Raw genomic sequence first — 24,512 nt, forward strand, 5'->3', positions numbered from 1 at the left:
TCCAAAATATGTAGGAGTCCAAAATAGGTTGGTTACCCTACCGACCGGTAAGAAACCGTCAATCTGCGCAAACCCTACTGAGCTGCTTTTTCACAAACTTCAGTTTCAGGGTGTTCGTGATATTGTACCGGCTTCAAAATTGCTACGCTTCCAGAGCTCAGCTGTAGAGTACGGTGCGGTACAAGTGCTCGTGGGGCAAAAGTACGCAATGGGTTTTTTCAAGATTACAAGCGTTCGAAATTAGGTTTAATTAGGTCAACTGAACACACATATAAACATGAAAGTTTAGATTATAGTGGTGTGAGGTTAGGAGACTTAGATTTTTTTACGCGGGGGATACAGGCCGCGTAAATGAAAACCATGTAAATTTCAAAATCCGCGTAAATTTAAGAATCCGTGTTGATAAAAACCGCGTAAATTCAAAAATCCGCGCAAAAAAAGCATAAAAAATACCGCGCAAAAAAACCGCGTAAAAAACCTGACTGCATTTTTTTTATTTTGGGGATTGCAAATTCGTCGTTTGAATAATTCAGATCCTCTAAAATTAATGTACCCTAAAAATTTTCAACATATGGTACTTTGTGAGATGAATTTGTTTTGATGAAAGGCATTCCGTAATTTTCGTAGCAATTAAATAAGTGGAAAAACTGGCGGTGCGGCAAGAGTGCTTATTGCATATCCCCACAAAGAAGAAGGCATAAATGAAGTATTTAATATAATCCACCTAGTGGTGCAATTGTGCCTTTCTCATTTGTCCTAACTACGATTCCATGGCTGGTTATGTTCAATGTAAAGGTGGAAATGTCTATTACATATTTTTTTTATTTATGATGGTCCCACCTTATACCCCCACAAAGGTGTGAGCTGAACGATTTATCTAGAAGATAATTAATATTTTAAATCATGACAAGACCAGTTAACAAAAAAAAACGGACTGGTTCAATTTACAGACTAAGCCTTTCCTTCAAAAGAACGTAACCAGATATATTTCGAAAATTCCATCAACAACCAGGGTCCATCAAGAAAATTTCCATTCCGGGAAGATACTTGATAGAATCGGGAATTGAACCCAATAGCTTCCATTTCTGATAATTCTCTGTAAGACTCCTCCCGCCTGACCAAGACATCGGTACTACCACCTGCTAAGGTGAGAAGTGACGAGCCTAGTGGCAGGGCAGAGTCTAATCGAGTTATATCATCCACATCAGGCCCCTTTATTGAAAGTTGCGTACCACTAACCCAAGGCAATCTAGGGATATTCTTTTCCGGGAGTACCCTGGATTGATCAGGAATTGAACCCGATATCTTGTTTTATTAGAAGAAGTCACCAAGCCCCCCACTCAACGAACCAACTCCGTTATTTCCGCTATGGCAGCAATAACCGAGATTAACTCTATTGTCGAGCAAAGCCAGCAAAGCAACTCCATCATCAAATCAGACCCTGATCACAACAAAAGTCTAAAAGCTTCAATTCAACCCGATGAGCTCTTAGTACTGGTCACCATGTTCGATTTCAAGTTAGTCTCTATCTGCTTACCGCGCACGTGGCTCAGACTTTTGTAGACATCTCATTATTTTTAAAAACTATAATAAACAATTAACAAAAATCCATCATCATCATAGCGAATATAATAACTTAGTGTGACTAAATGCAAATAATAGAAGACAAAAAAATACAATCTTCGTGGTATTACATAGTTATTCAAATAACTATAAAATATAAAAATTCAAAAAAATCTGTCTACAAAGCAGATTTTACGTGTGAAATACATAGTGTTTTGAACTCCGCTAATGTTGCCGCACGTTTAATATGTCTAGGTATCGAATTGAAAAAACTTATTCCTGTGTACAACAAGGAGTTCTGTGATCTACTAAATAAAAAGTTAGGTGTTCTTGCATCAGACGCGTTTCTAGTGTTGTACCTATGCACATCACTTTCTCTTTCAATTCGATCACACAAATATCGAGGCAGAATTCCATTAATAATTTTAAAAATGAACACCATTGTTAAGTAATAAATTCTTTGCTTCACAGAGAGCCATTGTAATGCGCTTAGCATGAAACTAGAGGAAGTGTATCTGTTACATTTTAAAATTAATCGCATGATTCTATTTTGCAATCGCTGTAACCTCAATATTTGTGTTTGATTGGCAAGAAACAAAATGGACGGGCAGAAGTCAATATGTGGTGAAACAATAGATTTATATAATAAAATTTTACTACTAATTGTTAAATCATTTTTCAGACGACACAATATACCATACTTTTTAGCAATCTTTTTGATGACATTGTCGATGTGAGACTTAAAGGTTAACTTATCATCAATGATTATTCCAAGATATTTTAATTCACTAACGCGATCAATACTTTCACCATTTATTTCAACGTTAACGTCAGGCCTAGTATTAGCCGAAGAGATAATCATATATTTAGTTTTAGCAACATTTAACTTTAATTGTTTACATTTTAACCAACGAGCAAGGGAATGCAAATCTTCGTTCAAATGCGCCACGGCTTCATCTATATCCTTAGCTGCAATGAACAGAACAGTGTCGTCAGCAAACAAATTTAAGTCCCAAAATCGTAAAACTCGTCTAATGTCATTTATATACATAATAAATAAAATAGGACCTAAGACACTACCTTGCGGTACTCCAAGAGGATTGTCGACAGGACTAGATACAAATTCGTTAAAACTAGTTTTCTGAGTTCTATCACATAAATAGTTTTCAAACCACTTATGTGCTATCCCTCCGATATCAAATCGCTCTAAAGTTTTCAAAAGCAAAGGTCTCGAAATTGTGTCAAAAGCGCGTTTCAAATCCAAAAATACAGCAAAAATAGTCTCTTTAACCTCGATTTTCTCTTTCCATTTTGCTAACACTAGATTCAAAGCGGTTTCGCAAGAGTGTCCCTCTCGGTATCCCGATTGCTCCGGAATTAGCAAATTATTATTATTCAATTAACTCATCAGCTGGCCCTTAACAACAAGTTCTAAAATTTTCTCTAATGTGTGCAACATGTTAATGGGGCGGTACTCTTCGGCTTTATCCGTCCCAGTAACTTTGCGAATAGGAATCACAAGTGACTCCTTCCAAACTGTCGGCACGTGCCCAGTTTGTAGCGATTCATTTACAAGGTCCAGCAGATCGTGTCCGATGACATGAAAGCAATCCTGTATCACTTTTGCATTGACATTATCGATACCAGCCGATTGAAATTTCAGACCCACTAGGAAATTTTATTCTGGATCCGCCCCTGTTTGAAACAAAAATATACAACATTTGATTAGCTTAATCAGCATTAGCTCAATGTTGTCTTTCGGATACCTTATTTTATCATACCAGTGTGTGTGAATATGATGAATAACCCACAACCGAACCACACACAGCCTATCTTGTTATGCTTAAGGGTGGTGTGTAATGTGGGGAGAGGGAGTCAACGGCTTTTTTTTTAAATACAGGAAAACGTATTTTACTAAAAAATGGAATTAGGTTGGCGATGTTCCGAGTGAATGCATAACCATTCTATATGAGAAAGGCAAAAATGTGCCAAATGCCAAAAAAGTTAATTTCCGTCAAAAGAATTTTTCTAGGTTACATAATCTCGACAACTGGCATCAAAAATACAAATTCAATTTTGACTTCTTTACTCCCTCCTTTGAGTATTCAGTTCCTTTCAGTTCCTTGGAATCAAGAACCGTCGTATCCAAGTAATTTTGCACCGATTTTAATAAGTTTTGCATAATTTTGATATCATGGTATCAGTATATATGGGAATTTGCTGTGTGACCGCACTCTTCAACCCGTAATTCCGGAACTGGAAGTCCAATCAATAAATTCTATAGCAGCCGATGGTAAGATTGTACCTTTCATTTGAGACTGAGTTTGTGCAATTCGGCCCAGCCATTTTCGAAAAACAGAGGTGACATTTTTTGCCACATACACAGACGCACGCACCCATACATACACACAGGCATTTTGTGATCTCGACGAACTGAGCGGAATGGTGCAAGACACTCGGCCCTCCGGACCGGGATTATGTTGATGATGTTCAGAATGATTGTATAACCTATAAACATATTGATGAGTTATGTCTATCACTAACCATTTTACTCATAAAATGCCGAATTTTTTCGTGAAAATATTGCAATATTTATTACAAATGAGTAAAAATTTCCCTTTAATGAAAAATTATCTCAAAAACTCAACGTAGGGGTTAGGTATTTTTTACATAGAATGTGCATGTTGTCACTGAGTCGCTCGTCGGTATTTTTGCATAAAAAATTATAGAATGCTTTTTAAATGATAGATTATATTGCACAAGAGTTTTGTTCAATTCGCTTCACCCAAATTTCTAAAAAAATCGCATAGGTTGCTATGATTAATGATAAAATTCTCTTGTTTTGAAGTCATGCTACTTCTTTAGTTAATAACTTTTCTCAGCGAATTTTCACAAACTTACAATGTTCAACGAATGTGTTCAGTTGAAGAATATCTTTAGAAATATATAGTGTTCTCATGGATTGATTGATGAGGTGATTTTTTAAAAATTTATTTTCGATTTTAACCGATTTTCCATACTAATTTCCATAAAAACTTTGAAATCTTTGGAGGGTCCGTAGACACAACCGATCGGTACCAAAATTTGCACAATTACTAAGGGCCATGAAAGGAATCAGTAGAGTCTGGTGGAGCTAAAAGTCAAAAATTGAATAAGTCTAATGAATATAAATGTAAAATTAGGTTCCACCACAAAGCACGACTTGTCGTGCTTTCTTAAATGAATTTTACTATAATTTTACACGTGGATTAAAAATTAGAGTTTTTTTAAACGGAAAACAAGTGCACTTCAATGTATTTTTACTCGAATATTGATGTAAAATGCATGACATGCAATATTACACGAAGGGAAGTGAAAAATTGTGTGCTTTTTGATGCTCCAATTGAGTGCATTGATTTTAACGTAATTTTCAATCAAATTTTTGATTCAATCATTGTATGTTTACATTCGTATTGATTTACATGTCGATTAAATTTCATTATTTTTTGGTGTGAACGTTCATCACATATAAAACGAAAAAGTTCTTTGACATCATGCAAATTTCAACAGATGTCATGCGAAAAGCAACAAACGAGTGGAGCAAACCTCCACTCTTCCAGGTTACCTCAATGCGAAATAACGAGTGGGTTCCTTGATAATTGTCAACCATGTGACTGATTTCAACAAGAAATCCACCAGAGCCCCAGTTTAACAGCAATGCTTGTTGCAGGCGATCGAACAGCATCGAAAAGAGCATCCTATAAAATCATAATGCGTATTAAACCGAAATATGATCAATGCAATTCTCTGACATATCAACTTGACATCAGTTATTTTATTTAACTTTACTTCCAGTGATATAAGTCAATGCAGAGGGATACAGTATGTGTCGTTTCATCGTTGCTATTATGCATAGGGCACTGTGCAAATGTTTTAAAATAATTCATCTGAACATTCCAGCTCGACAATATTTCAGTTCGAATTTCTATATGTTGAAGAACCCCCTCCTCCTCTTTACTGCGCCTTATTCCTCAACTACCTACACCCATGAAATAGAGCTAAGGCATTTGAGTAATTCATCCGAACATACCAATGTGGTAAATCCAAAATAAATTATGTCATTTTGGCATGCTATATAAAATATCATTGGTACACCGGTAGTGTTGGCAACAAAAATGATTTTTGGCATTAAATTCGAACTTGTTTTGGAGATATTCTATGCATACATCCTTCGGCAAAGTTTTTCAGCATATCCTGGACTATATATTTATCTAATTGTTGGCATACTTCAGGAAGAATTGTAGTCTTTAGAATTGAAAATCCAACAAAAGTAGGTTTTCCCATACTATTTTCCATACAAATTTCAAACGTAATGCGCTACGCCGGGTCAAAACCAATCGACTCCAAATTTTGCAGTTATATGGGAACCCTAATCATAAGTGGAACCGAAGAAGTGCTATGCTGAAAAAACGATCATTTTCCCCAGCCCTACTAGGGACACTTTTTAGTAACGAAGAATGGGCAGGAGGGGATGGATATCCAAAAATTAATTGGTTTAATTTGGTGATGGTCATAAATCGGCTATTTAATTAGTACGCCTTTTTGCCGCCATGTGCACTCACGCAATGTGCTATCCGCGCTCTTGTCCCGACCAAGGGGCAAAAGTGCGAATTTGAGTATTATAACTTAATAATAGAACTCTTTTGAAAATTCATTATAAAAGGGGCAGCAAATTTTTGGTCTCGAGCAGCAAAACACCTCGTGTCGCCACTGTTCATAAGAAATTAATTAATTAACAACAAAAGGGCCCAAACCAAGCGGCACTACCTTATATGAACATGCAAAGCATCAAATACTTTAAAAAGAATGAGTCGACATTTTGCCTAGTAGAGTATCGAGTTAGTTTTTATCATATTTCGATCATCATCATCGCCCAGGATTGATTCTTTTCAGGACCACCATAATAATCTCAAAGAATAATTTTGGAAACATGGCGTCCGGGACCCTGGAAGTAAACATAAACAACCGGACGAGTATCCTGATATGTGGGCATATGATGAAAGGAGATAAAAGGAGAAGCTTCACCTCCGATCTTTTGATTCAAACACTTAGGAACACGTTTTATCGTGAAATTTCTGATAGAAAAAACTAATGACCGAACTTAAACATAACTTATGACAACGGAAAAGCACTCTACGTCATTTGTTTGTTTTGCTTCTTCATACCCTCCTGTTGACGAAAGATGACAACCGCGCTTGCACACAGAAAAAACATGGCCACCAGAATCGTCTTGGTTTATACTCAATAAAGACCACCTTGCATAAATACAAGTAAACAAGATGGCAGGAAAATTGTAATAAACAGAGGTAAAAGGTGTAATTTTGTGCAAACGTTGCTGTCTAATAAATCACCAAATTGTTCGTGAAAAGAAAAACGCACGTGCTGATTAGCTCAGTTTACATCGCTTTCTTGTCTTCTATTTTATTAAAAACGCGCCTCCATCTCGGCGATAGTTAAAGCGAAACAAAGATAAAATTATGTCAATTATGACGTGCTAACCATTACGGGTGCCCACCTTCCGTACTATCTAGCGTGTTCAAATCCCATAGTATGCTCGGTGCAACTGTGAGAGCGGAAGAATACCGACAATTTGTTGCAGAAAAAAAACAATGTTAAATTGTAGCCCCACAAACTGTTGCGCCCTGAGAAAATGGCAATTTAAGGTGAACAAAAGAGTGACTTATGCGATTTTAATAGATTAACGGTGTGAATTGCGTAAGCAAATGCGGAAAAATGACAATAGAAGAACACATTGCTTCACCGTGCTCACTTGTGCACTTTTCTGTCGTCCGTTATCAGTGGTTGCAAAATCGCACTAATAATATAAATTCGTAAATATAATGAAATTGATCAGGCAATGCACGAGTTCAATCGCAACGAAGTATTTTCGTGCATTGTAAATAGTAGGTTTTGTTCATTTCATGAACAAGAATGTACGCTTGATGAACAAAAGTTTTCGCAAATTTCACTTATTTAGTGTGCATTGCACGAATGTTATCGTTGATAACGACATTATTTTTTGTGAATGAAATGTTTTGTTTATTTTAGTAAACGTTTGTGTATATTACGAACAATTACGAACAATCGTCGCTCGAATTCATTCCGCCCAGGTAACCAATAAGCATGCTGAATGCGTCTTAACGGCTACTTGATAAGCACTTAAGTCGTTTTAAATGCTATTTAAAAGTCGCTTTTGGCAAAATATACGGCTACATTACTGCTGTGCTATGAAAATGCTTTTTTTACTACTGTTGTGCATTCAGAATGCTGTTTACTGGCAAGAAGTTTTTAAACAGTTTTTCTAATGCTGATTAACAACAGTTATGCATAAGGAATGCCAGCATACTGCAAGAAGCATCCAGAATGCAAATTTTACGCTACTTTACTGCATACACTAATGCTTGTTGGTTACCTGGGCGGTCATCTAAGAGAAGTTTTCGTATTCAATAGCATATTATTTTGACATTGCTCCGGCCAGGGATGTTATGCACCTCAGAGCAAATAAAGAGAAGAATAACAAACGCTCTTTGCACTTTTCATGCGAACCACCGCTCTTCTCTTTCACAATAAACCTCTTCACTCCGATGCGTGTTGCTCCCACACGTGTATTCCACTCCATGGCTGCACGCTACAAAGAGTAGAAATAAAGAGGCTCTTTAGTGTGTATCTTGGTCCCACGCGCACGTAGGTAGAGAAGGCAACCAAAAAACATTTTTAAAACGTTCTTCCAATCAAACTTTATCTGAATTGTAGTTTGATTCGCCTTCCTACCTGCTTTCCAGTGAGGGGAGGCACTAAAAAAGTGGCTCTTCAAGGTGACTCTTTGAACGGAATTGTGCAGCTCTTAGTGCACAGATCTTACTCTTTTTCGTTTTCAATTTTCGCTTTGTGCGGTCGTTCTGCACATCGCAGTGTTTTTGTGCTGCTCTATTTTTAATCGGTGTATTTCGCTCTTTGTGGATCAATGTGTGAGCAAATAACAAGCCTGGCTCCGGCAGAGAAAAACTCAAAAAACGTTTCGTAATAAGCCAACGAAAGTCGTTTAGTGGTTTTCACGAAAATCTCGTAATAAAAAATAAAAGTGTTTCAATTGAACTACGAACGATTCATTATATTTACGAACAATTCCTAGATTTTATGAAAATTGTCTGTACGAAACTAATTCGTAGCGTTTTACGAATATATTGTATCAGTGTGCAAATCAGTTTGTGAATTAAATAGTGCTGACCAAATGGGAGTTAAACCGGTTAACTCCAGCTCAGAGCTTTTAATCAACATATTCCCATTCATGTGAGTTTTGATGTTCTATGAGGTAAATTGTGGGCAAATTTCGATATGCTGTTTAAATTTTCGCATTTCTGCCGCCTTGTGGCGCTAGTAAACAGAAACCTGTAAGTAGCCATTTCGCGTATGCACAACGGTAAGAGATAGAGGGCTGTAATGTTCTTGGAAGTCGTAGAGAGCGTTCATTTTAAATAATTTGGGATTATGTCGCATAGTGGTGTTAGTAAGATAAAATGATTATTTTTAGCCATCTAAAGCAGCAAAGATTCATCGAGGTTCCGGTACTTATCGCACCCGCACCACAAAATCTGCGGTGCGGTGAGATACTTTTTCCCGCAGATGCGGTGCAGGAAATTAACTTTACCGAATCAATCATAAAAACGTTGAATTGCCATAATTTCCATTGACTTGCTAATGTTTTGAGAAGACATCTTAATATAATCTGCTTTCGACCTATCGCTACTTGATTTTGTATATTGGTTATTCTAACTTGATAATCAGACTGATATTAAGATACAAAATCTAGCTGGGCCCAAAATAATTTGGCACTATTACTATTAAGACATGCTTTGGATACTATTTGTTTTATACTTCTAAGTATAACTTTACAAACGAACCATTTCAAATACATAAAATTCATGATCAGTTTTATTTTAGTTATAGAGGTTACGATCATTCACCTATTTCTCGGGTTAGAAAAATCTCTTTGGAAAATATTCTAACCCTAAGCGCGGGGTGAGGAATCGAACCCAGATGAGCTGCGTACAAGGCAATCGATTTACCAACTAAGCTATGCCAGCCCCTCTAGCAAATTCATAATCCAAAATGAGATAAAATTATTAGATAATTTAAAAATAACTAAATTGTACCATTAAATTCAATTAAAAATTGCATCGTTGAATTATGAAACGTTCTCGATGAAATTTTTTCAACTGTGAATTTTGATTAATTTGAAGCAACAACCCAAAGAATGCAATTATCTTCATCGAATCAAACGAACTTGGAGGAATTGGTAGTAAAGGAGACAAACATATGAAAAGCGTCCTAAACTTGGAGGGGTCCAAATTAGACCAATTACCCTATCTTAAATTCATTGTGAACTTTTCTGCAGTCCGTTTTATAAGATTTTTTCTGGAAAACTATGCCACATAATTTTTTTCGCGTACTTCCATTGGAAAACAATTTTTCTGCTAAATTAAGTTTTATAATTCTCCTAGTCCGCCTTCAGGTTGTAACAAGTATAAAAGTTTGCTCAGCTGCTAATTTTCACATAGCTCGGATAATTTTTGATCAACGCCCACTCCAAGTTTATGCCACTATGGGAAAAAATTGGGAAAATACATTAAATGTTAACACTTTCAACTAGCCATTAGAGTTCATACACTTTTAAAGGGAGCAATCTTAGCATTTGAATGAGAATACGTTTATTGAAAATTACGGAAGCTAAAGTTTTGGGAAATTTTGTCCTTAAAATCCTCTATTTTTAATAACATTACTGCTGTACACTGCAATTCACACATTTTTGCAGTTTTTCCAATATTCAACAGCTCTGTTCCGGTTGAGATTGGATGGATTCCTGATTAGATGTTATGTTTTTTTTTTCTTCGAATATGGCGTAGTTCTTATTGATGGAATTCAACATGTTTCACTATATTGGGATATATGCGCCAATACAGTGGTTCACCTGTAAATTTTTATTTTGATGAAATTATTTTAAGATTGAAAACTGTAAAAATCGTAAATGCTGAAAACATTCATTTCAATTTTATGAGTCAAATCATTGACAGTATGAAAATGTATGAAAATGAAGGGTTGTGTACAAGACACGACCACGACGACATCAAAAATGCAACCAGTTTTATGAGCAAACAATATTATCCGTGACCAAATTAAAACCCCTTAATACCATCGACTGTTTCAAAACTACACACAGGCATGCTATTCTTGATTAGAGATAATTGTTGAATTTTTAAATTACAATCGATAACCTGTAGTGTGACAAGTTCAAGTTTTAAAAAGTTTTATTTAAATCCCCGAAATGGGAACATCTGATGCAACACATGGATTTTTTAAATTAGTGATGCTCACAAACAGAACTTTACCCCTCTTTAAATGCCTGCTATCAAATTAAATGTTTGTAAGCACGATAGGAAAATAACTGGTCATAAATCAAATTATTCGTAAACGAAGAAAGTTTAACATATGTATCTTTATATATTCGGTGGATTAATTAAGAATAATTATGAAATGTTCTATATTTGGAGTCCTAAAAAGAACCATTTTAAGGGCACCATCAAATTAACTCTTGTATGTGAGGTCCTGAAAAGGGCTATTGGTGGAATTCTGAAAAAGGACTATTTGTGGGATCCACAAACACGCGTGATATGGAATGAAAAGTACTAAACTAACTAAGGGCTTTTAGTTTAGCAAAAAGAACATGCAGAATGGAACAATTAGCTGCAAAAAAGGTTTGCCATCTCTTCCAGCCGCGCGCTACTTACATCAGACAAATATTTCGAAATGAAAAGGAACAACCTTTCCCGTCAGCAACTAATATGAAATACTGATAGCTTTAAACGTGGCATCGGCTTTTATCACTTTCGCACTGATGATGGAAGGACTGCCTTCATGCAGAATAACGAAAAAATATTAGCGGATTCTTTTTGGTACGGCTTTCGCTAGTTGGCAGTGTTGCCACATCCTCCAATTTTCTGAAACATTGCAGAATTTTGGATTGTTTCCGAAAGATTATTTTTAATGAATCACAGGTTTTCACCAATTTCAGCCTGGAAATGTACCTTTAAGTAGCTGCACATTTTTTTATTGTTTCGGAAGGATAAATTTAAACAAATAACAGATTGTTGCAAATTTCAGATTGCCAATATACGCGCAAGTAACAAATAATGAAAATATTCAAATTTGTTCTTTATTGTTCGTTATAGCCCTTAAAAGGGCTTTGAATTTAACAATAATAACATGCAGAATGGAACAATTAGTCAGCTTCAACAGAGGTTTTCCAACTGTTCCAGCCGCGCGCTATTTACATCGGATCACCTCCAGCGGTAGCAGTGATCAAATTCTTTACGGCCCGGCGTTCGACGGGAGAATGAAGTCGCTCAAGGAATGATATTCTTTAAATAGTCGAGGATGACGTCATTCATAAAAGCGTAGTGTGCTGGGTGCTCAAATCTGTCGTACGAGACGCTATAGGCACGATGTTATTTGTCTGGCAAAAGAGCAACAACTGATTCAAACAGGCACGCCGCACTTTTATTTATAACTTCTCGTGTTCGTTTGAATTTCTAAGCTGCTCTCTATTGACGGCTTTGCCGGGGATAGATTGACTGATGTATTGGAGTTTTCACGTTTTCGAGATCTGGTCATTTTTGCTTGTTTTTCAATAGTGTGCTATTGAAAAACAAAAACACTATAGCAATATAACATAATTTCAGTTGATTCCGAATTGTTTGGTGATAACCAGACGCAGTGGCGTAGCCAGGGGGGGTTTTGGGGGTTAAACCCCCCCCCCCAAACCAAAATTAATTGGATTGAAAAAAATTGATACTGACGAATTTAATTTAATATTCCACAAAACATTTTTAGAAAAAATATTCTCTGATCACTACATTGAGAGCTGTGTTTAAAGCGTCATGAGAACTTTTGGAAAATTGTGGGAAGGAGATCTTGTAACTTATCTCTTAGCCAAAATCCCATAGTTATCAAATTACTTCAATGTAAAATAAAATAACTGTCTGAATTATTATGAGCTCATTTTTGGAAAGATGTTTCAAAATATGGATTAGAGACAATTTTTCGAATGGGAATCTAAATTTCAATAGGTTGATTGCATATAAAACATAAGCTTGTTTACCGAAAACTTACATACATTTCAACATTTGCTGAAAATGTATTTTTTTAGATTGTGTAGAGTTTAGACAACAATTCAATATGGTTAACAACAAGAATAACATTTCAGAAACTAGTTGAAAGCTGATGTAATTTTGTCTCTAGCAGGTCAGGATCGGTTTTATGAGCATTGGATTTTTGTTGTATTATCAACTATATGAATAGCCTCTTAGCAGGATGCAATGAATGGCGTACTAAAATGTTGTGTGCTACGTACTAGTACTGCAAGTTGTGAGGTTGACTAATGAAGAAAAGTAAAGTTAATGCTCGATAAATTTTTAACGGTCTCGATCACATTCATTCGAAACTGCCAAAATGCGATGTTAAGTAACATTGAAGAATTTCAAAACGTAAAACTGTTCATCTGCTGATAGAATAATTTTGACGGTTAATCCTCCTAGAAGTAATTATAGACAAGAATTACTCTTCAACCAAATTTGGGTCAAGACATAATGTCTCCAGCAAAGTTTTCGAAAGTGCTATTTCAAACAACTTTGTCAAAGACATAAATATCTCACATATTCAGAGTATCGAAATATAGTAGTAGAAAACCTTTACAACAAACTATTCTGAAATTACTGTATTTGATAAATCTCTTCTGCGGTAATTAAATAATAAATTCACATTGCGTTCAAGGTGCCTTTGAAGCTTACAAAAAAAAATAAGGGAACTGGATTTAAAACAAATAATTCCCAGATATTAAAAGGACTCAAAAACACAAAGAGTGATTCCATTTTCAGGAGCTAGCATCAATTCGGCGCTTGCTTAGTCCGCCCACCAAGTTAGTGTCGGATTCTGATGAGATGAAGTCGAAACGCAAGTTTCAGTTCCATCCATCCATAATTTAGTTATAGGTTTTGTGTTCTCAACTCGCACTGATTGTTTCAAACAATTTCATCCGTAGCGCAGAAAAAAATAGTTTTCACCTAAATTTTTCTTCACTAAGGAGAAATATAGCAGGCCCAGTCCATTTAAATCCCTATATGTTGAATTCATGTAGCCTTCATATTTTCAACAAAATTGTTTGAAATGACATTATCAAAAACTTTGCTGAAGGCACCATGTCTTTTAATATTTTTGAAAAATTAATTCACCATAATTACCTCTATGAGAGTTAATCACTAAAATTTCTATATCAAAGCAGGCGCTGTTTTATGTTGATAACTTCCCGAAGTTGTCAAACCTTCAAAGTCAAGGATTATTATATTAGGTGATCTTGAACGTTGAAAATTTTTTAGATCATTTATCCCACTTTAAAAGATCGCAATTTTTGACTTCATTGACATATTATACAAGAAAATAATCTATAGAGGTTTGAAAACTGTTCCATGTTGATCCTTCTTGTTTGTAGACTGGAATAACATCTGTTAGACTACTTATGTTTTTGTGTTTTCAATAATTTATCAAACTCATATTAAATTTTAGCATTTTTTCAAAAAATTTGCTATTTTCATCAAAACCCCCTCCAAACCAAATTTCTGGCTACGCCACTGACCAGACGGAAATCCGTTCATAAACAACAAAGCTATTAGCGTTCAAAATAGTGACGCAAAAACGTGACATCGTTTGATTTTACATTTTGGAATGACACCCTGCCCCAGATAGTGCAGTAAGACATTTTCAATGCCAAAATAGCCTCATTACCCATTACACTTTTATTCCACTTTTTCAATTAACTGAGGGATAAAATAACAGAAATTAAATATTTTATCTTGATTAGAAAGTAGTGTAAGGTGGGGCAAATCCGACCTAGTAAATGGTTTTGGCTGTAAAATACTCACTTTACATCGGATCAAGTCGTTTAATACCAAATAAATGGTTAGACTTCTGGGCAACTTTCTATGTATAGCATTTTATTCGTATCTTGGGAAAATTTTGAGATGCAAGCGTTTTACGAAAACATTCATTTTTGGTGTTTTCAAAAATGCCCCACACCACCACCACCACCCGACCGCCTATGTTTTTGGTTGATTTAGTACAGTTATTATCCAAATTTTATAGTTTTTCAATGATAAATCAATGAATGTTATGTTATCGAATTGTAACACGAAGAAAAAGGAATTCAATGTCAATCTTTGAATGTCAAAATCACGAGCAGTAGCACCATTTGGATCAGAGCAATTGCTCGACGAATACTATATTCATCACGTTTTTGTGTCTTTCGTTTGTAATTATGGACCACTGTGCAAAACAAATAATAATAATAAAAATATATTTCAATTTGATAAATAAACCGTTTCTTAGCAAAAAAGCGGTCGCATTTACCCCTCTATTTGGAGGTCGGATTTGCCCTACCGCGTCATTTTTCATGCGATGCAATTTAAAAAAATTAAGAAAAAAGTTCAACTAAATTTATCTTATGTACTTTGTAGGACTTTAATCAAAGAATTTATATCCACTTACAGTTTTTATGTAATCACTTTAACAATCAGAAATATCCTGCAGTCAATGATGCACAAAAATGGAAGATTGAGTTTCGGGAAATGGCTTCATTAAAACCGAAAAATCTCATATTTTACTGTAAAATTCGCTCAGTTTTCTTCTAAATAATAGGGAGAAAAAAAATTTATTCAGTTTTCTGTGGTTCACACATATTGTGTATTCTCATGAAAAAATCAAGTCAATGATTAGTTTTGCCTTTCTCAATAGAAAGGTATTGCAATTGCTCTGAAAACCGACTTTTTAACGGAGGCCCGGAGGGCCGTGTGACATATACCATTCGATTCAGTTCGTCGAGTTCGGCAAATGTCTGTGTGTGTATGTATGTGTGTATGTATGTATGTGTGTGTGTATGTGTGTGTGTATGTGACCAAAAATGTCACTCATTTTTCTCAGAGATGGCTGAACCGATTTTGACAAACTTAGTCTCAAATGAAAGGTGCAACGTTCCCATAGGCTGCTATTGAATTTCTAATGGATCCGACTTCCGGTTCCGGAATTACAGGGTGATAAGTACGAACACGCAGAAAATGTCGATTTTAATAAATTCTGCAATGAATGTATAAAGGTGAAAAATTTTCCAAAGTATGACCACAACTGCTTCGATTTGTAGTATTAGGTCACTAACATCCATTCAAAGTCTATTTGGCCACATTGGCCACCATCCTCGGTTCCGGAAGCCCCGGCGGAAGTATCTAAATTCAGAATAACAGTCACATCGGTTTCTCGGAGATAGCTAGACCGATTCGACTAAACTTGGCCTCAAATGAAAGGTATTGCGTCCCCGTAAATGGCTATTTAATTTCATCCCGATCCGACTTCCGGTTCCGGAGTTACAGGTTGTGGCGTGCGATCACATAGCAAATTGTGATTCAAACCGATACTCCGATGAAAGCAAAAAAGGTAAAAATTTCGCTAAAATGTCTCTCAAACAACTTAAATTTGCTGTTCTAGGTCACCGACGGCCAACCAAACTTTTGTTGACTACATTGACCACCATAGACGGTTCCGGAGGTGCCCGGGAAAAGCGGCCATCTTTCAAAATTTACGAACTCACATCAGTTTCCCGGAAATGGTTGGGCCGATTTTTACAAACTTAGTCTCAAATGATAGCTATAATATCCCCATAGATGTCTGTAATATTTCGTACTGATCGCTTATATGGGTCCGGAAATATAGACTAAATCGTCCGGTCACATATGAAATTCCCATATAAGCCGGAACTCAAATTTTTTTTCAAAGGGGGGACCTCATGAAATTTCAGAAATCGAATTCGTATTTTTGATGCCAAACATCTTTAAAATGCATGAAACGTCGAGATTTTATGTTATCTAGAAAAAATTTTTTTTTATAAAAATCGACTTTTTGGGACTGCCGATTTCGCACCTTTTTGCCTTTCTCAATAGAAAGGTATTGCAATTGCTCTGAAAACCGACTTTTTAACGGAGGGCCGAGTGACATATACCATTCGATTCACTTCGTCGAGTTCGGCAAATGTCTGTGTGTGTGTGTATGTATGTGTGTGTGTATGTATGTGTGTGTGTATGTGCGTCTGTGTGTGTGTACGCGAACACAATCTCACTCACTTTTCTCAGTGATGGATGAACCGATTTTTAAAAACTTAGTCCCAAATGAAAGGTGCAACGTTCCCATAGGCTGCTATTGAATTTCTAATGGATCCGACTTCCGGTTCCGGAATTACAGGGTGATGAGTACGAACACGCAGAAAATGTCGATTTTAAGAAATTCTGCAATGAATGTATAAAGGTGAAAATTTTTCCAAAATATGACCACAACTGCTTCGATTTGTAGTATTAGGTCACTAACATCCATTCAAAGTCTATTTGGCCACATTGGCCACCATCATCGGTTCCGGAAGCCCCGGCGGAAGTATCTAAATTCAGAATAACAGTCACATCGGTTTCTCGGAGATGGCTAGACCGATTCGACTAAACTTGGTTTCAAATGAAGGGCATTGCGTCCCCGTAAATGGCTATTTAATTTCATCCCGATCCGACTACCGGTTCCGGAGTTACAGGCTGTGGCGTGCGATCACATAGCAAATTGTGATTCAAACCGATACTCCGATGAAAGCAAAAAAGGTAAAAATTTCGCTAAAATGCCTCTCAAACAACTTAAATTTGCTGTTCTAATCAACTGAATGCACGCCTTTTATGCTATCGGCATAGCCTAGACACTTCACACTATTTATTTTAGTTCATATGAAAACTTTGAAATATCTACTTGTCTCTTTTATGAATCGCATTCTCCATCTTTTGCTCTATGTTCAAAGGGCTTTCGTGAGATTTTTTCTACTTTCCGAATCTGTAATAAGTTTTGATGTAGGCGTTCATTTAATAATGTTATGACATATTTGTCGAATGAAGATTCGTCAAATCGTTGTAAACGTCACGAAAGAATGTGTCATGTGACCTTGTCTCACTTTACTATATTCAATTGCGCGTTAAATTACTGGACCAGCAAATTCTATTCTGCACAATATTTTTCGGGAATATATGACCAAAAAGTAAACTTTGATTTCCAAAGCAAATTGAACGTTCCAGGTTTCTGATAACTAATTAAGGTCTATCAATAATGTTGAAACACTAAATAATCACGACGCCGTCAAGTAAAGAAGCGTGAAAACGAAAAGACTAAAACAAAAAAAAGGATAGAAGCCCTAGAAATTTTGTTCATCTGCGTTCATTTAATCTACTTTATTCGTTTCATCATTTGGATTCACTCTGATCAGTTTATTCATTTCGTGCATTTTAGTCATATCATTCATTTCACTTATTTTATTCACTGTTTTCATTCAATGCATTCTATTCATTTTCCCAGTTCATACATTTTGTTTAAAATGAAGAACATTTTATTAACCTGACTATTTTTTCAGTTTTGTTCATTTCATCCAAATAATTCTTTTGACGCAATTTATTTTTTCTATTAATGTATAACCTTACAACATCGATTAATTCATCATTTCAATCAATACATTTTCTTCTTTTTTATTCATTTTGTCAATTCACTTCATTTTGTTTGTTTGGTTCGTTTGTTTCATTTCTTCATTTAATTTATTTTTTATTCATTTTATTTTCTTTGTTCATTCCATTCATTTCATTAATTTGAACCCTTAAATTAAATTGATTCATTTAATTCATTTGATTCATTTAATTCATTTTGTTCATATCTTTAATTTTATTCATTTCAGGTTCAGTCATTCCATTTATTTATTTCATTCAATTTGTTAGTTTGAGTCAATTAATTCTATTAATTTTATACTTATTTCTAAATATAGTCTAAATTTTCATTAATTAAGCTAATATAATTTGATTCATGTATTTTATAATTTTGATTTACTACTTCGCATGAGTTCTGTAAACTAATGAATGATCCAACAGTGATATGTGTAAGAAATGTCTCATCTCACTGCTAGGTGGATTAAATTGGTTTTTCAGTTCAATATTACCGTGGCTGATTTTTCTTTTTCAAAATTTTAGATCTCGAATAATGATTTATTTTCCTGTATATAGTTGTCATGTGATGTATAATAATAAAATGTAATATATGCATTTAAAAGTTTTTAATGAATATAAACAACGCACACATTCTCGTGATTCATGATTGAGAAAGGCACAATTGCACCGCTAGGTGGATTAAAATAGGTTTTTGAGTTATCGTGTTCGCCAAAAAAGGGTGTCCCACATCACATTGCATCACGAAAAGACGCTGTAGAAAATCACCCATTGGGTATTTTCTCTTGAAAATTTGTGTAGTAGTTTAGAGTGTATTGTTGACTCTGTATTTTATCACAGTCAGTTTTTCGAAAATTGTTGCCGATTGATTGAAATTTGCGTGTGATACAGCAAATGCGTGCGAGCAATTCATGGCTGTTTAAAACAAAAGTTCATTGTGGCCACCGAGATTGCAAGAGACTATTATAGAGGTTCAATACTAACAATTAAGCTGATAAAAAAGAAGTCTAAAAAAGTTCATCTCTTCATCAAATCAACCAATCAATCAAAAAATCTATGATTTCGATTTTTGAATTCCTTTATTGGAAAAAGTTTTGGAAAAGGAGTTCAAATTTTATCAGGCCGCGCTGAGGAAATTTTTCAACGTCAAGAAGTTCACTTGCCTTCATCGCTATTACATGATAACATCTCTACAGGTTTCCGCACTCTTTCTTACTGTTTAACTTCAAATACACTAAAACATATTTTTAGATTGATTTTGCAAAGGAACACTAGTTTTTACAGCAAAGTGTTATATTTCGTTTTAATCGTATTAAATGTTTTTATTTTTTTCTTTTTCTTAGAACACCAATCACCATGAGATTTCCTTAACACGCCGAATTACACGTGATGGAAAAAGAAAGAATTGCCAGCGAACTAACACATAGTACGAGAGGATTTCCTGTAGAGAAATCCGCATCAATGGTGAGCACATTAATTCGATTCATTGAGACGTTATGCCACAAATCAAACAGCATCGAGGGGTAATGAGGCAATTCCTATGCCTTGCGGAGGCTTCTTTTATTGGTTGTGAATAAACCAAAATCGGTTCGCATATTTGAATATCTAAAAGCCTCACACGCGAAGCATGCTTGTTTGAGCAGCTTTAAACTAGGTGTAGCACATAGATTGGTTTGAGCTACGCAAGGTCGTTGATTTTCGGGGCGTGGATAATGCACAGAGCCGCCTAAGCTAATCCCCTCACCTTGAGTTGTTTTTTTTCAACCAGTCGTGATTCATCCGTTAATCGACACCCTCTTCACAACCACGTTAGGCTATTGTATATATAGACTGTGAAGTACGTGAATAAAAAAAACCCGGCAAGTCATTAGTCGATACATCCAACCAACAGGCTACAATTAAAACGAAATTATCACGTGTACATTTTCCTGTCTTCCATATGCAAGAGTTGATTTTGATTGATGTATGCGCGTCAGTATGTAGGCCAGATGATGATGTTGCCCCCTTTATCCACGTACAATATGTGCTCGTTTGCGCAGAGTTTTCCTCATCCGGTCTAGTATTGGGTTACGCAGATTCACCCTTCAGTAATCGGGTTTCAGCATGCAAATTTTTCATGCTTTGGAAGACATGAACGTCAACATTATTAGAACGTCAGGAATGTTCCAAAGTTATGTTAGTAACTAGAAGTGTAAATGTAAGAGACATTTTCTTCCGTTTTTCCACAGACCATTTTATCACCTCAGGGAAACGCACATCAACAACAGAAACAGCAGCAACAGGCACACCATCAGCCACCGAGGGTGGTTCAGCTGGAAACGCTGGAAGCAAAGGCAAGTCAAGCTAGACTAAAACACATTTGAAGTCAACACGAGCACCGACGAAAGGTTACTCTGGTTCAGCGACCACAATAAAGCTCCGACAAAAATAATGTTCACGATATTCATTAGAGCATTTTACTGCTCTTTCTTTTCACTCGCAGATGGCAAGCATAGAAGTTTCGCTGAGCACGGCTACACCAAGACGACGCAAGGGTACCTCGTTGGGGGGCGGGTCGCTATCAGCCAGATCATCACCTAGACCCGATGCAGCACCGGCCAGGGAACTGCGATCCGCGCTTCAGGATCGCGAAGCAGTTATTCAAAAGTAGTATCTTAATTGAATTATTATTAATCGATAAAGGACTAGTAGCACTGACATGATGCTCCCATTTCAGCTTACGTTTGCAGTTGGGTCTAGGGAAGCTACCACGTCCAGCGGGGCCAGCTTTTGACGATGTGGAACGACCGGCAGCTGAACAGCGGCTTTCGAAATTGCGCTCCGAAGCAGAAAATAAGAAAGTAGCAATCCGGAATCTGAAAGGTGCACTCGAGAAGTTAGATATTACAGAGTAAGTCTAGTGTGTATATAATCACTTTTAAGCGGACCCTACACGAGCAGAAATATTGACAATAAATCATATATTGATCAATATATTGATGGTGTAAGGTAATCTTTAAAATATTGATTCTGTAGCATTTAAATGAGATTGATGGATTGAAGCAGTCTTGTCAATATATTTATTGACAATGTTTCTATAGCGGACCCTACACGTGCAGGAATATTGTCAATAAATCGATTATTGATCAATATATTGATCGTGTAAGGGTATCTTGAAAATATTGATCATGTAGAAATCAAATGAGATTGACGTATAGCAGACCCTACACGAGCAGAAATATTGACAATAAATCATTTATTGATCAATATATTGATGGTGTAAGGTCATCTTGAAAATATTGATTCTGTAGAATTTAAATGGGATTGATGGATTGAAGCAGTCTTGTCAATATATTTATTGACAATATTTCTGTCTCGTGTAGGGTCCGCTTATTGAAGCAGTCTTGACAATATTTTTATTGACAATATCCTTGTCCCGTGTAGGGTCCGCTTATCTCGTGCAGGGTCCGCTTTAATTAAATCAAAATGCTTTTAACATATAACCTCCAAATGCGATATTTTTCGAGATATTTGGAATTTTGCTCCAACAAAAACAATTAATTCGTGTAATTCTGTCCTTTTTAAAAGTTATTCGCGTTACCCCATCATAAATTGTCAAAAGTCTAATGTTTATCGTTTTAAAGCCATAAAGGAAGCTTTTTCAGTGTATTTGGACATGGAGAAGCTTTTAATAAAAAAGTTTTCCTAACGACAACTTTTGACAAATTTTTATAATTCATACTATTTGCAGTCAAAAGTAGAATTTTATTTTTGAATAAACGCCATTTTAATCAAAATGTTTATAACAAAATTTTTCTGAAATGTAGTAGTTCTCGAGATATATTAAATTTTGTTTTAACAACACAATTATTTTGTTTTATTACTACCTTATCCGAAGTTATTCGCGTTTCTCACTCAACAACAATTAGTTTCTTGTAAGGCCCATAACATTTCCTATAACTTTCCCATTGACATCAAGGCGATATTGTAAACCATTTGAAAGCTACATGAAAACAGCCAAAATATATACTGTTTAATCATCAGATCTTATGGTTGAATAATATATGGATTGTTTTTGTATAGCTTTCAAACGGTTTACAATATCGTCTTGATTTCAATGAGAAAGTTACAGGAAATGTTATGAGCCTTGTTGATGAAGAAACACGAATAACTTCTGAAAAGGTCGCATTAAAACAAAATAATTGAGTTGTTGAAACAAAATTCCAATTCCAAAGGCAACTTTCCAATTATGTTTTGAATAACTTCATCGAAGATACTACAGACATCAGTTTTTCCGACTTTTCCATGTTAAAACCTTAATTGGTTAATTTATTATGTTCTACAAACTTGCAGGTATTACTAAAATACAACTTTTTTGACTAATGGTGTATATCAATTAAAAATAATATGAACACATTTTATGTAATGAGCTGTCGTACATAAATGGTCACTCAAACAATGGCTCCCACCATATCCTGTGCCTATGTAATATTAAATCTATTCTTGGAACAATAGAGTATCGAAATAGCGAAAGTTTAGCTGCCACAAAGTATCTCTGAAAACCAGAGTTACAAAAAATCGAAGCTCTTTTAGACGGATGAAAATGAACGCGAGTCGCAGGTGAATAGAAAAAATATTCATTCAAATATCCATGTTATTGAATATCGTACAATATATTCATTTCACTAATTATCAAGGAAAATGTTTTCAAATGCCGGTAAAGCATATGAAACAACAATCATCATTGTTCCTTAGGGAGCGAGGATTTCAAGCTTGTTTAATGTTTTGTTATGTGAATGTATTGTGTTGTCATTTTCCATTCTCCTATCCTTATTTTTCATCTCCCTTTCACTTCTTATGACGTAAGCGATGAAATAACATGGCACGAAACAAATCTCCGGATAACGTCGGGAACGTACCAATCTACCCAATTCCGATTCCTGATCATACAAAGAATATTGACGAATTGAAATTACAATAGAATGCACTGCAAAATGTATTATACAGTTAACTCTCTCTATGTCGATATTTTTCTCTATCTCGATTATTTCGTAGGTCCCTTCAGATTGCACGTATAAAAGCTCCTCTATGTCGATATTTTCTCTATCTCGATATCTCCCTATCTCGATGTACCTAGCTTTATATTTACCTGCATTATTCTCTCTTTATGTCGATGTTTTTTTTTCTCTCAGGACATCACAAAGCATATACATAATGAAATGAAAATTGGCGATCAGGGCGTTAAGTCCTACATCAATATTCTGCATGTAGGGGCAGTAAAGAATTTATGCATTTTTAGGTTCAAAATTTTAACTTTAACGTGATAATAAAAATATTTAAAATGCAGCCATCTGTAGCACGGAAATCATTCTTTCGTGGTCAAAATAATTTCAATTAGGAGAACATGGAGAGACTTGACCAAGCGCAGAATTCAATTATTGGCTATGACGTGTTCTATTAGGCTTTTAAAAAATTTTCAAAAATATTTTTATGCTAGTTTCGGTCCGTCAAGGCAATTTTAAAAGTTTGGAATGAAAAATGCTTTCCTTATAGAAAAGATTCCGTATTCAATAAATTTGCGTTAAATGATGTAATTTTGTATCAAACTTTGTATGGACATATCTACTTCTAAAATACTCATGCATTATTTTATACTTTATGAACTAGTGAAATTATTTTACATAAATCGGAACATTGAAATAGTTATTACTAAAATTTGCACGAGATTGAACGCAATAACTAATGTTGGGGAAACTTGACCAAGATTTTATGGGGAGACATGACCAAGTGGCAATAAGCCGAAGAAAGATAAAATTTTTCTGATATTTACTATGCTGTCGTACCTACTGCTAGTGTTAATCACGTCACAAAAAAATCCCACATCAAACATCAGTCTATATCTTTTTGTACTAGTAAACAAAGTTAGTAGTAATATGGCTGATTTCGTGACGTGTTAATATGCAATGTAAGCAGTACAGTTAATCCTTAAAAGAAAATGCATTAAACACAGTCGAAATTTATGAAATACAACCCTTTTATGTTTTTTACTGCTACCTAATGACCTCGACAATATGAAAAAAAGGATTACAGTATTATTTGTCATTATTTTTTCTTATGATTTTTCAAAATTCTCTTGGTCAAGTCTCCCCGCAGTGGGGAGACTTTACAAAAAAAAACGATCTCAGACAAACTTTTATAACTTTTGAAAAAGTAAATTAAAAATTCCGCAAAAAATATGAACACGAATAATACCTTTTAACATAATATCTCAGTGACTTTGGAAGCATTGAAAACTTTTTTAGAGATTTATGCAGGTTTAGCTGAAAA

At 35.3% G+C, this 24,512-nt stretch overlaps 1 protein-coding gene across 2 annotated transcripts in view; it reads left to right on the forward strand.

Annotated features, from left to right (window-relative positions):
* LOC131690124 (uncharacterized) overlaps positions 1-24,512 on the forward strand; it is a 73,205-nt gene that overhangs the window by 31,541 nt on the left and 17,152 nt on the right. The window contains exons 2-5 of one of the 2 annotated variants that reach the window (XM_058975661.1): positions 19,550-19,670; positions 20,435-20,539; positions 20,689-20,852; positions 20,923-21,096. In XM_058975661.1, the coding sequence (XP_058831644.1) occupies positions 19,596-19,670; positions 20,435-20,539; positions 20,689-20,852; positions 20,923-21,096 (518 nt within the window). In that variant the 5' untranslated portion in view covers positions 19,550-19,595. Of the gene's footprint in view, positions 1-19,549; positions 19,671-20,434; positions 20,594-20,688; positions 20,853-20,922; positions 21,097-24,512 lie in introns of those variants that run through there. The other variant, XM_058975663.1, reaches the window with a different exon arrangement.

Source organism: Topomyia yanbarensis, chromosome 3 (assembly GCF_030247195.1).
Source record: "Topomyia yanbarensis strain Yona2022 chromosome 3, ASM3024719v1, whole genome shotgun sequence".
Classification (NCBI taxonomy): domain Eukaryota; kingdom Metazoa; phylum Arthropoda; class Insecta; order Diptera; family Culicidae; genus Topomyia; species Topomyia yanbarensis.